This window comes from Ictidomys tridecemlineatus, chromosome 6 (assembly GCF_052094955.1).
Source record: "Ictidomys tridecemlineatus isolate mIctTri1 chromosome 6, mIctTri1.hap1, whole genome shotgun sequence".
NCBI lineage: Eukaryota > Metazoa > Chordata > Mammalia > Rodentia > Sciuridae > Ictidomys > Ictidomys tridecemlineatus.
The window spans coordinates 185996516-186012648 of NC_135482.1; the positions used below are offsets into that span (position 1 = coordinate 185996516).

The 16133-nt window shown below is 36.9% G+C and overlaps 1 protein-coding gene across 4 annotated transcripts in view; it reads right to left on the reverse strand.

Annotated features, from left to right (window-relative positions):
• The window catches only part of Uggt2 (UDP-glucose glycoprotein glucosyltransferase 2), a 180714-nt gene that overhangs the window by 36931 nt on the left and 127650 nt on the right, over window positions 1–16133 (reverse strand). For all 4 annotated transcript variants that reach the window (XM_005317032.5, XM_040281658.2, XM_021729926.3 and 1 more), the window contains 5 exons: window positions 14154–14239; window positions 9769–9853; window positions 6176–6258; window positions 3478–3573; window positions 1665–1749 (listed from right to left, as the gene is read on the reverse strand). In XM_005317032.5, coding sequence (XP_005317089.2) covers window positions 1665–1749; window positions 3478–3573; window positions 6176–6258; window positions 9769–9853; window positions 14154–14239 — 435 coding nt within the window. The remainder of the gene's footprint in view (window positions 1–1664; window positions 1750–3477; window positions 3574–6175; window positions 6259–9768; window positions 9854–14153; window positions 14240–16133) is intronic.

Here is a 16133-nt window from a genome sequence, read left to right on the forward strand (position 1 = left end):
CAAATTACAGTAGAAAAAATACTTATGTCAAACAGGATACTACTTTTGGCCATAAAGTGACATGAGTTTTTAAATTCACAATTAGCACTATTTTTTAATGAGTAATATAGTTTTCTGCCAAGATAATGTTTAGATTATATTATCTCAGTTTATGTAGTTACCCAGCACCCATGCAGTATTTGGTTAGTAGAATAATACTTTCAATAGAATAACAAAACTGTAACTTTTTATCTATATTTATTTTTCAGGTCCCCCCCCTTTCTATTACTAGATAAGCATAGGATGCCCTGTTGGTGGTGGGAGACAGAAAGGCTGTTTTATGTGGTTAAGCACCTGGCCTTTGAGGTCACAATGCTTGGATTCAAATCTTAGCTATGTTCCTAGTAAGTTATTTCAGGCCTGTGCTATCAAGGGGAGACACACACACACACACACACACACACACACACACACACACACACACACACACACGCATGGCCCTTTACTCTGACTCCTAGAAAATAACCCCACCTATGGAATGACTGCCTCATAAGAATGTCTTTCTCTGGGGACCTTAGGCCACACCAGATAGTCTATGCTACCAAAGACCTTGGGTCACAAGACATCATATATCCTCTGCAGGGCCTAGAGCTGAGGTCTGTTAGGCAGGCTGGGGCTACATGGTTGACCCCCAATTAAAAAATGTCAGAATAGAGTCTAAGTGAGGATCCCTGGTTGGCAATATTCCATGAGCACTGCCACACTATTGCTAGGAGAAATAAATGCCGTATGTGCAACTGCACTGGAAGAGGACAGCAGGGAGACTATGGATTCTACCTTCTGTACCTTTTCCTTTACTGATTTTATGGGTACACTTTTGGGGTAATAAACTGAGTATAACTGCTTTTCTGAGTTTTAAGAGTCCTAGGGAATTATGGAAGGTAAGGGTAGTCTTAGATTAGGCCAGTCTTGATTTTCTTACCACATGAGATTATTATGAAGAACAACTGAATAATACATAGAGTACAGTTTTAAGAGTCCTAGGGAATTATGGAAGGTAAGGGTAGTCTTAGATTAGGCCAGTCTTGATTTTCTTACCACATGAGATTATTATGAAGAACAACTGAATAATACATAGAGTACCTAGAAACCTGTGAATAAGAAGAAACAGTGCACTCTGCAGCACAAGTGTGGGGCACAGTAAAGAGTAACAGATGTTGATGGCCTGAGCCTAGAGTGTTCACACTATCTCAGCAATCAATCAACTCTGATAAAGATAGTTCTCAGTACGATAAAACTATTTTCTAGAATACAATTTTCTTTTTTTTTTCCCCATTGGTACTATGAATGTTCCTGTCTATCTTTATAAAAATATGACAAAATCCAGCTTTCTTAATTGAAAATATTTATATTTCCTATTTTATTTATATATTCATTATCATGAAAACCAACTAATCATTTGATCTTGACTTGCTTAAACATACTTTCCTGCTGTGATTTTTCTTTCAACATGGCTTTAAATAAGAATTGCATAAAATTTTTCTTCAGCTAGATAAAAATATATTTTAAAATTCATTAAAATAGTTATCTGAGTAAATATACATTTCAAAAGGCCCATTCTAAAAAAAAGAAAATGTTATATGAATTTAATTTTAGCTATTCTAGAAAAAGAGTAATGTACTTACTTTAAATGTTGGTGAGAGATAATTTTTTAGGAACCAGAATTTCACTGGTGTTTTGGTGTTGCGTAAAACAGAAAGCATCATAATTCTGTATAAAAAAAATTAAACTCAATATAAGTTAACTTTAATAAGAGTCCCTTTTACTTTTAAGAAAGCTCTTCAATATTTAAAGGCATGAATCTGTAGTTTTCTATAATGAATTTGTGGAGAATTGAACTGAAATATTTCCAAATATTATGCATGATCAAATATGTGCTGTATAAGGGTGGAAATCTATGTTTGGCAGAGACAAAACTGCTTTAGTTTCTTCTGACAAATAAGCCAGTCTGAAATGGTGGTGTCTAGCCGAGCCACAACCTAACCATGGCTCCGCTGCTGTGATTAGAATCAGGTCTGCAAACCTGGAATGACATGCCTGTCTACACTGGTAAATTCACTGCACAGGCCACCCTCTTGCTATCCTAGATCTTTTTCTCCCCTCTCCCTCTTGTCTAATCCCCTCCCATTCTTTTATTGCTCCACCTACCATGGAAACAGCTGGAAACCATCTTCTTACCCCACCATCCCGCTGGGGATTGAACCCAAGGGTACTCTACTGCTGAGTTACACCCTCAGACCTTCGTATATTTTATTGAGACAGAATCTCACTAAGTTGCCCAGGCTGGCTTTGAACTTGTGATCCTTCTGCCTCAGTCTCTTCAGTTACTAGGACTACAGGTGTACTGCCACTATGTCTCACTTGCAATACTGTCTCTGTGGCTTATCATGAAGATTCATCCAAGTCTGTGAGAGTAAGAAGTTCACAGTGATTCTGACTGGCTTTTCTACCTGCTTCTTCCCCTCTGGTCCTATGATTAAAGTGGTTTTCTACTTTCTTGTGTCCAGTTTCTTTCCTCCCTTTTTATCTATGCCCAGCATCCCCCAAAGGGGAATCTTCAGGAATGCCCAGGGAAAATAAAGGCAGGAAACAACAGGGAGGAGAGCGGAGGAGATCTCAGCCCTCACATGCCTGCAGCCTCCTTGGAGGAGGTTTCATCTGCTCCCCCCTGCAGGTAGAGTACCTAGGAACCTGTGACTAGGCCTGATCCTCTTGCTTCTATTCTAGACTTTTTAATCAAAGAGGTACAAAAGTACTTTTAAAGATCCATGTTAAAATATCAATACTACAATTCAAACTTTTTTGAGGTATTGTGACCCCTCTACATATACAGTTAAAAAAATATCTACTTGTACTTTGTAAATGTATCCTCTTCTCCCATCTCCCTCCTGTTTTTAAAACAGGAAAATTCACTGTACATATTTTTTCTTCCCTATCACTTGTTACAAATTACGTATTTTCTAGCCTTAAAGTGATTATTCCAAATCAAATCAAACTAATGAAGTTTTACTGCATTTTAATAATATACTTACCTTATAACTGTCAACTTAAAATAAAGCAAGGTGCAGAGCAATATACAGTTTACTACTATTTGGGTAAAAAATAAAAGAAAAAATGCTTATCTATAGTATATATCTGGCAGAATATAAAAATACTATTCATTTTCTGTACAAAATAAAACTAAATATCAAGGAAACAAGAGGTAGAAAAATTTTCCCCTACCTATACATTCCTTTATTCTTTTTTAAATATATTTTTTTAGTTGTAAATGGACACAATACTTTTATTTTTATGTGGTGCTCAGGATTGAACTTAGTGCCTCAACATTTGAGACAAACACTCTACCACTGAGCCACAACCCCTGCCTCATTCCTTTATTCTTAATGGAACTGAGCCATGAATTACTTTTTTAAAACATTAGATAAAAATTGTACCTACCTTAGAAAGCGTTCATACAAATGGCCAGAAGCAACTGAAAAAATGTTTAGAACGTCTTTTTCCTTTTTGTTATCTTTATGCAATCTTCTTGTGAAACTTGAAATAAAAATAGTATAATTAAGTTTAATATATATTTGCAAATTTTACATAACTAAATACTACATTTGGTAAAAATAAATATATTAAGGCTTTTCAAAGTAGTTATTATCTTAAAGCAAACACTTATCAGGACAATTATGAGTTCTTTGTATAAACATGGGACAATATCACTTTAAGTTTTATAAGCTTTTATTTTTATTTATTTATTTATTTTAATGTTTTTGGTTATAGATAAAACTAAACAAAATAAAGTTCTATGTGGTGCTGGGAATTGAACCCAGGGCTTCACACATGCTAGGCAAGTGCTCTACCACTGAGCTACAATCCCAGAAAGCTTGTATTTTTATAAATAAATGGAATGCATTATACTGTCTCCATGTTAATAAGGTAGTATCTTTGAATCATTTTGAGTTGCAGAAGTTGTTAAAACCAACTCTGCCACGGCCATATTCAGTCTTTTTTTTTTTAAAGTGTAGATGTACAGCATGCCTTTATTTTATTTTTATTGTGGTATTAAGGATGGAACTCTGTGCCTTCACATGCTAGGCAAGTGCTCTGCCACTGAGCTACAGCCCCAGCCCCATATCTAGTCTTTTGAAACTTTAAGTGCAGGCTAATAATGAGGGAATGAATAAAACACATAAGTGTAACTATGGTACATCAAGGATTTATGTGGTAATAGAGTAAGTCTACGAGCGCTGCTAACAAGCCTTCCTCACACTAAAATATTATTTAAAATTTTCCTATAAGTTGGAGCTCCTCTGATGTAGTATGTTTTTCAGACCACACAAGCTACAAAGATCTCCGTATCCTGAGTGCCCTCCATAAAGAACAGAGAGGCTAGGGAGCTCTGTCCGCTCAAAGGTATACATCCCAGAGCTTAATCAGGGCCAGCTGTCATTTCTACTTTTGGACCCAGACAAGCCATATCTCATTTTTGCATCTACAAAAATGACACTCTTACTCAGGGGTATTCATATTGTATATAATTTTTCTTTTTCTTATTTAAAATATCATTTTTATATAAGCACGTTTAGAATAATTAAAATCTGGAAAACTCAACAACTTATAATCATCCTGGTAGATAGTTTTTGAAGTACAAATTGTTATATCAAAAGTATTCTTCAAATCTTTTTTTTTGATTTTGGTTACTAGGGATAGAACCCAGGGCCTTACACATGCTAGGTAAGCACTCTACCACTGAGCTATAGCCCCTGCTCTCAAATCTTTTATTATAATCCTCCAAGTAAGAAAACAGTTGATTTATGGGAAAATAACATGGTTTTTCTTACCAAACAAATCACTTATAGGAAAAGAGAGCTAAACTGGGCAAAGTTCAAAATAATGAGGATGCTTTTTTTTTTTTTTTTTTAATGAATTTAACCTTTATTTATTTATTTATTTATTTTTATGTGGTGCTGAGGATTGAAATCAGGGCCTCACCCATGCTAGGCAAGTGCTGTACCATTGAGCCACAACACCAGCCCCATAAGGATGTTTTTGACTGGTATAACAAAATCTATTTAGGTTGCCCAATCTACTTGGCCTGAAGTTTTTATTTCTTAACTTTGATAAATGTTTTATCATCACAATTCAAATTAAGTTCAAATCTCTAAAACATATTTTCAAAGTTCTCTACAGCAGACAACTTTTTGATTTTTTACCAGCCTAACATCCATTCCTTTTGTAGTACAATGATTTGGGGGGAACAACTTATCCTCCAACTTAATTCTAAGATGTTTAGGTGGGACAGGCTTACCACAGGCTATAGAGATAGGTATGTGCCCCAGGTGTGCTCAGTTAAAATTATTGTGCTTATTTCAGTTTTGGACTAATAAATCATCCTTGGAACTTTTTTTTTTTTTTAGTTTTTTTAAAATTATGTATTAATAGTGAATTAAAGTTTTACATAATGGTGGGGTTCATTTTGAAATATTCATAAATGTATATAACATAATTTTCTCCATTTTAATCCCCAATACTATCCACTTTCCTCTCTCCTCCCTTTTTCTGAGCCCTTTGCTACTCTATTGGTCGTCCTTCTTAATTTATTTTTTAATTAGTTAGTTATAGCTATACATAACATCCTTGGAACTTTTGCTGGTATTATTTGGAAAGAGGCTAAGAAATAGTAAAACTAAGATGGAAAAACTTTTCAGACCACATTACCAGAATGACTAAAGCCAGGTCTACTCCTGGATTCTACATGAGCCAATGCTTTCTTCTTTTAATAAACACTGAAACTTATATATTCCATATTATACTCAGTGTTGTAGCTAATCTGGGCTACTTTCTGTTATTTGAGGAACATACCCAGTCTTCCTGCCTTCATGCAATTGGGTACCTTCAACTATCTCCAACTTTTGAATCCTATTTTTCCTTTAGAACAGATATTAGCCATACACTATTACAAGAAGTCTTTCTTGAGGTTCCTTCGGATATATCCTTTTTCTCCTTTGGTTTGTACAACACACATGTTCAAATGTTCCCAGTTTCTCCTTGAGAGGAGTATCTGTGTACTTAGATTTTTACCATATGCAGGGTTTCCATATGGTAGACTCTACCAATCTAGTTATATTAGACTATTCATAGTAAATACCTTTTAATGGAGTCCCACATTCCTTTTTTCTCATGGTTATCAATAAGGATATCTTCCTTTATTTTGTCCGGTTTTTTTTGTACCTAGATAACATTGTAAAGAAAAAAAATTTAGACTTTGTCAGCCTTAAAGGTTATAATGCTTAGTTAGAAAGTGAATTATATTAGGCAAAGTGGAAATCTAAGAATAGTTGCTGTAAACAGAGCCAGAATTCAGGAGATATCTAAGCAAAAGGTTATAAATTAAGTCTGGTCTTCAATTATCAATTCACTTTGTTGTTGTTGTTGTTGTTTACTTCTATGCCATTAAATTCTGTGTTTATATTTGGGTTTGCTCATTTACCAACTGTGGACATTATCTGCTAGATATTTTTGTGCACGAAAATTGAGTCATCATTTACTGTGCTGATGGATTAGCGACTCACTTAGTCTTCCTTCCCTTCTTCATCTAGAAGTTTTGGTAGTTATATCTTTATTCAGTTCTTCTAATGAGCATTTTTGTAAGTTTAAACAATATTTATTTATTCATTCTTTCCAGCAACTTAAACAGTTTCTCTTGCATCCTATTTATAAGGATACTAATATTTCTACCCTTTGCCTTCATCTCCAACTTACATTAGTTAAAACCTTTACTTTAGAATTTGCAAATATAGTTAACACATTTGTTTGGCAAACATAACTGTATTCTTTGTATTTTGTTATGTTGACTCTGAGACTTGCAAGTCAGTAAACAGTACTTGGTGCTGATTTTGACAAAGTAAATTCTACTCACTGAATAGTCTGAAAGCTACTAAAATTCTATTTCCTTTGTATAGTTACAATGAGACCACAACTGTGCCACTCACAGGAGACTTGCTGTTTCAAATGAATTCTTCTTTCTTATGTTCTACCAAAGGAGAGCATTTTTTTCCCCTTGGCATTTTATTTTTTCTTGTGGAGAGAGTTACATACATGTCTCCTTCTCATACCTTTAATACTCCACAGTTTATTACTCTTGCTCTCTGGAATTTTTCAGGAAATTTTTCTTGGGGCTTACAATTAACTTTTTCTTACTAGATTGTTGGGTTTTTTTTTTTTGTTTGTTTGTTTACAGGTGAAGTTTCACCATTTCCTGAACTACCTGTCCTCTTTCTTAGTCTTCATCTTCATTATAAACATCTTCAAGAAGGGATGTGAGAAATAGTTTTTCTAAATCTTTCACTTCAGAAAATAACTTTGTTTCATATTTGATTAAGAAATTGGCTAGATGCATTATCCTAGATTCAAAATAATAATTCTCAAAACATTGAAGTCTTTGTATGGTTGTATTTTATCACTAATTTTGCAAATTCTAGGTCTAACACTGTGTATTTATCATAGTGGCCTGCCTTTTCTCCTTAGTAGCTCTTAGGATTTTTGTGAGCCATTTCTACTTTTCCTACTTGGTAATTTGTGGTCTCTTTTGACATGAACATTTATTTTCTCTCCTTATCTATAGGATACTCTCTCCCCTCCATTTTATCTGTTCTTTCTGGAATTCCTCTTAGTGGGCTACTGGTGTTTAGGACTGATCCTTTAAGTTGCTTTTTTTCTGCTCCCTTTTTTGTCTTTTTGCTGCAATTCTGTCAGAGGTTTAGGAGATCAAACTGTTACTAGAAAACAACTCAAGGACATAGGTATAGTTAAGCTATAGACTTTAAAAAAATTTTTTTTTTTTAGTTGTAGATGGATATAGTATCTTATTTTTATGTGGTGCTGAGGCGGCTGGGGTTGTGGCTCAAGTGGTAGAGTGCTTGCCTAGCACCTGTGAGGCATTGAATTCAGTCCTCGGCACCACATATCTTTACTTTTATGTGGTGCTGAGGATTGAACCCAGTGCCTCACACTTTTGAAGCAAGCACTCCATCTCTGAGCTACAGCCCCAGCCCCGTAGTTGTAGACTATTTTTAACTGGTATTTGTTAACAACTCCCGAATATTCTTAGCCATTTATTGCTTCAAATGCAATAATATTCATTCTTTTCACTATCTCCTGGAATTCCGTTTAAACTAATTTGATTCATTCAATAAATACTCATGAAGCATTTTACAAAGCTAAACTGTCTTATCCTAGCAGTTCTAATAAGGTAAGTTGTGTTGTAAAAACCTAGGTTAAGTGATCTCTCCAAGATCAGACAGCTATTGAGGGAAACAGCCAGTATTATACCCACTCCTGCCACCTTGAAGCTTCTCACTGCATTCATTACACCTTTTATGCTTTCTGCTGTATTTTCCTTTGTTCCTGTTCCTAATGCATTTGGGATACTTGCTATCTACCCTTGAACTTGCTAATTCTCACTCCAGGCATGTGAAGGCCAGCCATTGAATGCTTAATTTTGGTGCTGCATTGTTGATTTCTACTAAAAAAAAAAAATGATATGTACTTATTATAGTTTGCTATTTTCTGGAGTTATTTTAAATGTCTTTAAAATAAATTAATAAAATAAGCACAGTTGTTTCAGAGTCTGTGTCAACAAAAAGTTTGGAATCTTCATGTCTGTTTTCTGTTGTTTGTCCTGGTTTTGTATATTTGCTTATCTTTGGCCATGTGCTGGCCTCTGCACTTGAAAAATTTGATTGTAGTTTAGGCTATTTTAATCTTACTGCAGAGATTTATGGATGTTTCTGCCAGGTGTCTGTACATGTAATCTGGAACTATTTTAGTACCAATTCAAGTTAAGAATTCCCAGGATTATTTTGTTGATACAAACTTGGACTAAAAGATTACATGGGATAATTTACTATATTTTGTCATTACCCTGAAGATAGGACCAGTTGATCAAAGCAGGAGGTCTTCTAAAAAAAATCACCTGCTTTATCTGGGTCCCAGGTTTTAATTTCTATTCCTGTAACCTAGCAAATCAAAACAACAATTCAAATGTGACAGAACAAATGTTCTCAGGGAACAGTGGCTTTCTTGGGCCAAGAGAAGCTTCGGTGCTTGCTTAATTTTCTAGATTTTTCAATTTCCCTTTAATTTTATTTCCTTACTATCCTTATTATTTCATTATTGTCAGATCCTGAAGTGCTTTTAAGATTTAAACATTTATCCAATGTTTTTAGTAGCCTTAAGTAGAAAGTTTGTTTGTTTAAAAGAACTATACCAGCCAATATTGAAAATTCCCCTTGTAATAGTAGACAATAAATTAAAAGACAAAAATAAACATTTTTTAAAAAGTAAAGAAAAAATTCTTTTTCTCTTTAAGGAAAGAAACATCACTTTTTCATTTTAGTACTAATTTTTTAACCTGTGTTCTTGAGCTAATCTTTATAATATAATCTATAACATTGTTTGGCTACAAAAAACGCAAATACAATAATATAGCAAGACTAAAGAACAAAAACAAAAACAAAAACAAGAGAAAGTTATTCCTTTTTTCTACAAGCTCTGTTTTCCCTTTATGACATTAACCTTCCTTTCACTTTAAGAGTTTCAATACAACATTTGAGGCAGTATTATAAAATTCTTTATAGACTAAAAATGAAGGAAAAATAGATTCCTGTTAATATTAAAAATAAATCCTAAAGAAAAAAAGAAAAAAGAAAAAAGCCTATAAAAAGCTTCAGCCTCACACACCTGTACTTCCAGTATCTTGCTCTTGAAACTATTTAATACAACAATGACATCTCCAATGTCTGGCTGAGAGTCAGTTCCTCTATGCCTAAAATCAGAAAAACACAGATGTTTGTAATTCAAGAGTACACATACAATTATGACGACACAAATAATTCATTTTGCTATAAACGTGTGTGATATTACTTGTGTAACTATCATTTTTTGTTTCTATATTCAGTTAAGATATACATTATATTTAAGAAATCATCCAGTAATGTTTAATATAAATTTAAATTGCACAAAAATAGCTGATTAAATGCAATACTGAGTATCACTTGGAAAGTTTAAACTACTGCTTTCCTTGCTGGTGTATATCAAGGATATGACAATATTAAAATCTTTCAAATCTGATATATCACAATGATAATTAAAATGTGAAACATTTTTTAGACTTAAAAGTTTTCTTATATATTAAATGAATTCTCCATTGTGACTTTTAAAATATCCAATAAACATTTTCAAATACCAAAATTGAAGGGTAGTGTAAAACACACAAGACTGAAAATGTGTCTAATGTTATGGTTTTGATATGAGGTGTCCCCCCAAAACTCCTGTTAATGCAGGAATATTCAGAGGCGAAAGATTATGAGAGCTATAATCTAATGAGTCCACCCTGGTTTGAGTGAGCTGACTAGGTAACTGAAGGCAGGTGGGTGTAGCTAGAAGGACTGCTTTTTGCTGTGGCTCCTTCTCCATGAGTAGAACAGTTTTCCTAGGCTGGGTCTTTCCCTCATGATGTGCTGCCTCATCTCGGGCCCAGAAGAATGAGGTCACCCATCTATGGGCTGAGACCTCTGAAGCCTTGATCCCCAAATAAACATTTTCTCCTCTAAGCAGTTCTTGTCAGGTATTTGGTCAGTGATGAAAAGGTTCACAAAACAGATGTCCATTTATATTACCTTATTGTTTTTATATTACATATAATACAGATCATTCTTTTAATTTTCAAACTTGCTTAACAACTGAGTATGAAGTTGTGCTTAGTTACTTTTGGTATTTTTACTGTGTACTGAAACCTTTATTGTAGAAACTATTTATGATTTGATTACATTTTCCCACTCTACTAGGTGGCAGACTTAGTAGTGCTGATCAATGACACCACAAATGTTTCTGGAAAGAATTTATTTGTGGAAATGTTCTGTGTATTAAATAAGGCAGGAAACTTCCTTATACTGCAGGAGTCAGAAAGTTGAACACTTTTTTGGTGGTTGTTTATAGACTTTTTTTGTATTATGGTTCTGGTTGATAATTAGATTCTGCTAAACAGATAGCATCTGGACCATAGAAGTGAGTGGGGCTATATGCTAATTCTTGGCTAGTTTCTTTTGGCAAGTACAGTCAGGAATACATGAGATTTTCTACATCAGTATTCTAGCATCAAGTGCATAGCTTTCTGGTCAAAGCAGTTTTTTGCTTTTTCACTTTTAGAAGAGAGTACTTTTTCTTCACTTTTAGAAGAGAGTACAGCTCTCCCTCCTTGGTCACTTCCTCAGTTCTGTACTATCGAAGGCTCCTGGGAGCCATCCCTCCTGGATCTTACTCCTTTTCAATTTTTCCTAACACTATGTAAAAGCAACCAGTTCCTTTTGCTAAATTCTTTGGTCAGCCATCTGTTATGGTTTGAATGCTTGCCCCTCTACAACTCATGTTCAAACTTAATTGCCATTGTGACAGATTATTAAAGAACAAGACCCTTAGAGCAAATTATATTCCATGTTTTTGTTATTATGTCAAAAACTATCTTAATGTTATATGCAACTAAAAAAATACTAAAAAAAAAAAAACAACCAAAACCTACTTTAATAAAAGGTAAGACCCTTAGGAATTTGGCTGTGAGGAGGGCTCCATCCTTGTGGGTGGGTTTTGTGCCATTTTAAAGGTTGAGTGTGGCCCTCTCTTGTACCTTCTGTCATGTGCCTTGTGCCTTCTATAATGGGATGACACAAGAAGGTCCTTGCCAGAGGCTGGACCCTTGATCATGGGTTTTCTAGCCTCCAAAATTGAGAAAATAAATTTATCTTTGAAATAAAATAATGTAAAAGCAACAGTTTTACACGTAGTTTGTATTTTATAGTTTTGTGAACTTTCTTAAAATATCTTAAAATTGACAATTAAAAAATATATTTTGGGGCTGGGGTTGTGGCTCAGCAGTAGAGCGCTCGCCAAGTGAGGCCCTGGGTTCGATCCGCAGCACCACATAATAAATAAATAAAATAAAGGTATTGTGTCTAACCCCCCCAAAAAAACTTTAAAAAGATATATTTTTATTATGCGTCTTTTGAAACAGAAACATCATGAAATGGCTAAATTGAGCTAATTATCATAGAGCTTGCTTCAAATTTTTTTCTATTTGTTCTTTTTAGTTGTACATGTGAGCACCATGTATTTTGACATATCATACATACATGGAGTATAATTTCCCATTCTTGTGGTTGTACATGATGTGGAATTTCACTGTTTGTGTATTTATATATGAAGATAGGAAAGTTATGTCCAATTCATTCTACTGTCTTTCCAATTCCCATCCCCCTGCACTCCCCCACCCCATCCAATCCAGTGAATTTTCACTACCTGCACCCCATTGTGAGTCAGCATCCATATAACAAAGAGAAAAAGCTCTTAAAATCTACTCTGAGATTTTCAAGAATATAATATGTTGTTATTAACTACAGCCATCATGATGTACAATAGAGCTCTTGTTTACTTTTCCTAAATGATCAGATAAACCAATCCCTTCCCAACTCCATCCCTTCCCCACTCCACCCTCATCCCTGTTGGTCACAGTCACTCTACATTTGGCTTCTATAATTTTAACCCTTTTTAAAAAATGTTTTTTAGTTGTAGATGGACATATTTATTTATTTTTATGTGATGCTGAGGCTTGGACCCAGTACCTCACCCATGTTAGGCAAGCGCTTTACCACTGAGTTATAGCCACAGTCCTAATTTTAACCTTTTTAGGGCCACATATAAATGAGATCATGCAGTATATGGCTTTCTGTGGATGGTTTATTTCACTTAACAATTTCCTCCAAGTTCATCCATAATGCCAAAAATGGCAGAATTTACAAAGTTTTGTTCCTTTAGTGGTGTTACAATTCCCTGGCTGTTGATGATCCTTGTGGCTCTAGGTTGGTGTCTGTGCATTTGAGGAAGTAAGAACTTATTCCAATCTTCGAAAACTGGCTTTGTTTGAGAGAGTCTTTTGCTAGTCAGCCTATGCAGAGATTGTGTATAGCCTGAGTAGTACGGTCTACTGTAGGGAGGACATGGAACCTGAATCTTCAGAAAATGGCCTTAAATACCTTGGTTCACAAGGGGTGACATGGTGCTGGTTAGGGCTAGTAAGTGGGTCTACAGGACAGGCCTGGCACCTGAGTCCACTAGGATGGTCTTAGAGCCACAGTATATGGGATGATCCTTAAAGTTTGAGTTCACATGGGCTGCTTAGAAACTTGAGTCTACAGGGGTCAACAGTTGGTGGGAGCCAGTCACACACTGGGGTTTAGTGGGGCAGGGCTAGATCCTAGGTTCACTAGAGCCTAGGTCATGGGGTCTAGTCAGATGTTGGAACAGGTGTAAAGCCTGGAACCATGAGGAGCTATGGGACTGCCCAGACTCTGGGTTCATCTAGAACATGGAGCTGGGACAGCAGAGACTGGGCTGGACTTGTGCTAGGACCTGGGGGTATCCTAGGGCTGGGGGCAGTTGGAGCTCTGAACTCTAGGGGCTAGCCTGGCTCCAAGATTGACCTGAACACTCTGGGAGCTGGTCTAGTGTGCTGGGGTAGGCTTAATAGTGGAGTAGACCTGGAAACTTAGTATACCAGGCAGGTCTAAAACCTGGAGTTACAGAATCTTGCTTGAAACCAGGTCCTGGAGGATCAGCTTGTGGGTACTGGCTGGAGTCTAGGACTATAATGGCTTTGAGGCCTGACTGGTGCTGGGTGTTACTAAAGTGGGCCTGGGTTTTGGATCCAGGACAAAGTTCAGTGTTCACTTTCTTCTCTCTGGGCTGGGCTTGAAGGAGTTGTGGGAAGATGCTAAAGATAGACAAAACTGGTCTTCCTATCCTATTCAATACATTTTCCCTTATTTCTGTGCTACAATCAGGTGTTGTATATCTTACTCGATTTCTTTAGTTATTATGAAGGGATTTTTGTATGTGGATAGTTGTTCAAATTCTTACGGGATAGACAAGTCCTGAAAAATCGTATTCTATCACCTTGATAATATTTGGACTTAGGCCAGTATTAACATGTTAATCGCTGTTTTGATGATACTGGTTATGTTGCACTAAATAATTATTGACATACAAAATAATTTAAAGAGGGTCACATAACTCACCCAACTATTTGATAAATATCTTCTGATTTTCCTTGGCGTAATTTCAGCATCCAAGCACCTGGGTTTGCCTTTAATTGAAAATAGCCCTTTTAAGATGAGAAAAAAAAAATCACCGTCTTACATAATTAAGCACATCCCACATCCAATTATCCAAAAGGGCTATAAATAAATTATTCAAGAATGCATTTATTAAATGTGGAAAAAAATTCTACAAATGAGTACTAAGAAAGGAGATTTTACAATAACCTTTAAAAGCATGTTCTGGGGAGGGAGCAAGACAGCAGATTAGAGTGAGGTAGCCTTTTTCCTAATTTAGCTACCCAGAACTCAAGCAGCAGGAATACTGCTTCTCCCTGACGCTTAGAGCGAAAAATCCTGAGACTGGAGGGGCAGTTTGCCCTAGCCAAACCAGACTGTTCAACTGATTACATGGATCTTAAAAAAAAAAAAAAAAAAAAGTCGCCCTGAGTTTATTAATCGTCCACAGAGAGCAGATCCAGGAGCCATTTTGGGATTATAGCACTTGCTGGGACTACAGCACGGCAGTGCCAATGGAAACTGGAAACCTGGATCCATGAGTTCACGGCTAGATCCACATAAATCTATCTGAGCCTAGCAAAATATAACTGAACCTAACAAACGTGTGGAAAATCAGAAACAGAGCATTTCACTTGAGAAACACAAGTTGGAGAGATTAGAGAGAACCTGGCCCTCCCCTGACTCTGAGTCCTGCGGCTCAGAGGGGCTAACAAGCCTACAGAGGATCAGGAAGTTGGAAAGCTGGGTCTGAGGGCACCTGGCTCTCAATTTGCCTGGCTGACCAGTCCTAGCACCTATCAGTACCCAGGGCCCACCCAGGCTGGCACCTGGGTGGTCCCAGAATCAGCCTACCCCCCAGCACCCTCCCTAGCCCAGCACCCACTGGGTTCTGGCACCAACCAGCCTAGTCCTCGGGGCACTCCCCAATCCAGCACCTGTCAGGTCCAGAACTCAGCCAGCACCCACCCAGTGTGGCATCCCACTTGGTCCTTGGCACTTGCCCTTCCCCAGATCACACCCAGTCCAGCATCCACTGGGTCCCTGGGTCCTGGGTGCCCTCCAAGTCTGGCAACAGTCTGGCACACATGGGGGCTTCCCCAGCTCCCCCACCTGGCCTCCTACTCTGCCCATTGAGCCCACAGCTTTGCCACTGGCCCATTTTACCACCAGGCCTACCTGGCCCAGCCCATAGATTCGCCACTGGCCTACAGAACCCATGGCCCAGCCCTAATCCTCCTGGCCCAGGCCAGCTAGGCCAGCCAGACATAACCAGATGCTTTGTTCACCATTCAGCTGCAGCTCAGCCTGGCTGGCCAATCACTTTGCAACCAGACCCACCTGACCCAGCCACCCACTTCACCACCCAGCCTTCTAATCTTGGCGCCTGACAAACCACTACACTGCCTGGCCTAGCCACTGCTTTTCCACCAGGCCTTAGCCCAGCTTGCCCAACAGGCCACTTCACTGCCAGGCCCACCTGCCTCAGCCAGTGGCTCTGCCACCTGGTCTGCAGCCCAGCCAACCCACAGCAATCTTCCAAGAAGGGAAGTTGGGAAGACTTAAACCTGAACCTTCAGTTCAGTGAGCAACACAATACACAGGATTTGCAGCCCACAGTCCATTCTCCCTTGCTCAGTTCACACATCAAGATGAAATAAAAAAAAAACATGGGTAATACAGTCAACACATATTCTGACTATTTTATCCTTCATAGTAGAAACAATTCCTTAATTTCTTAACTTTTCACCAAGATTTTTCACTTTTTTTTGATTACTGGTTTGCTTTGTTTTGCTTTTTGTTTTTTTCTGTATTTGTATTTCTATATTTGGTTTTTGTTTTATTTGTGTACTGATTGATTCAAGAACATCTATACATATTTCTTTTTTTCTTTTCTAGCCTTTTTTTTTGAAGGTGTTATTTTCCCATGCTGTTTTGAGGGTC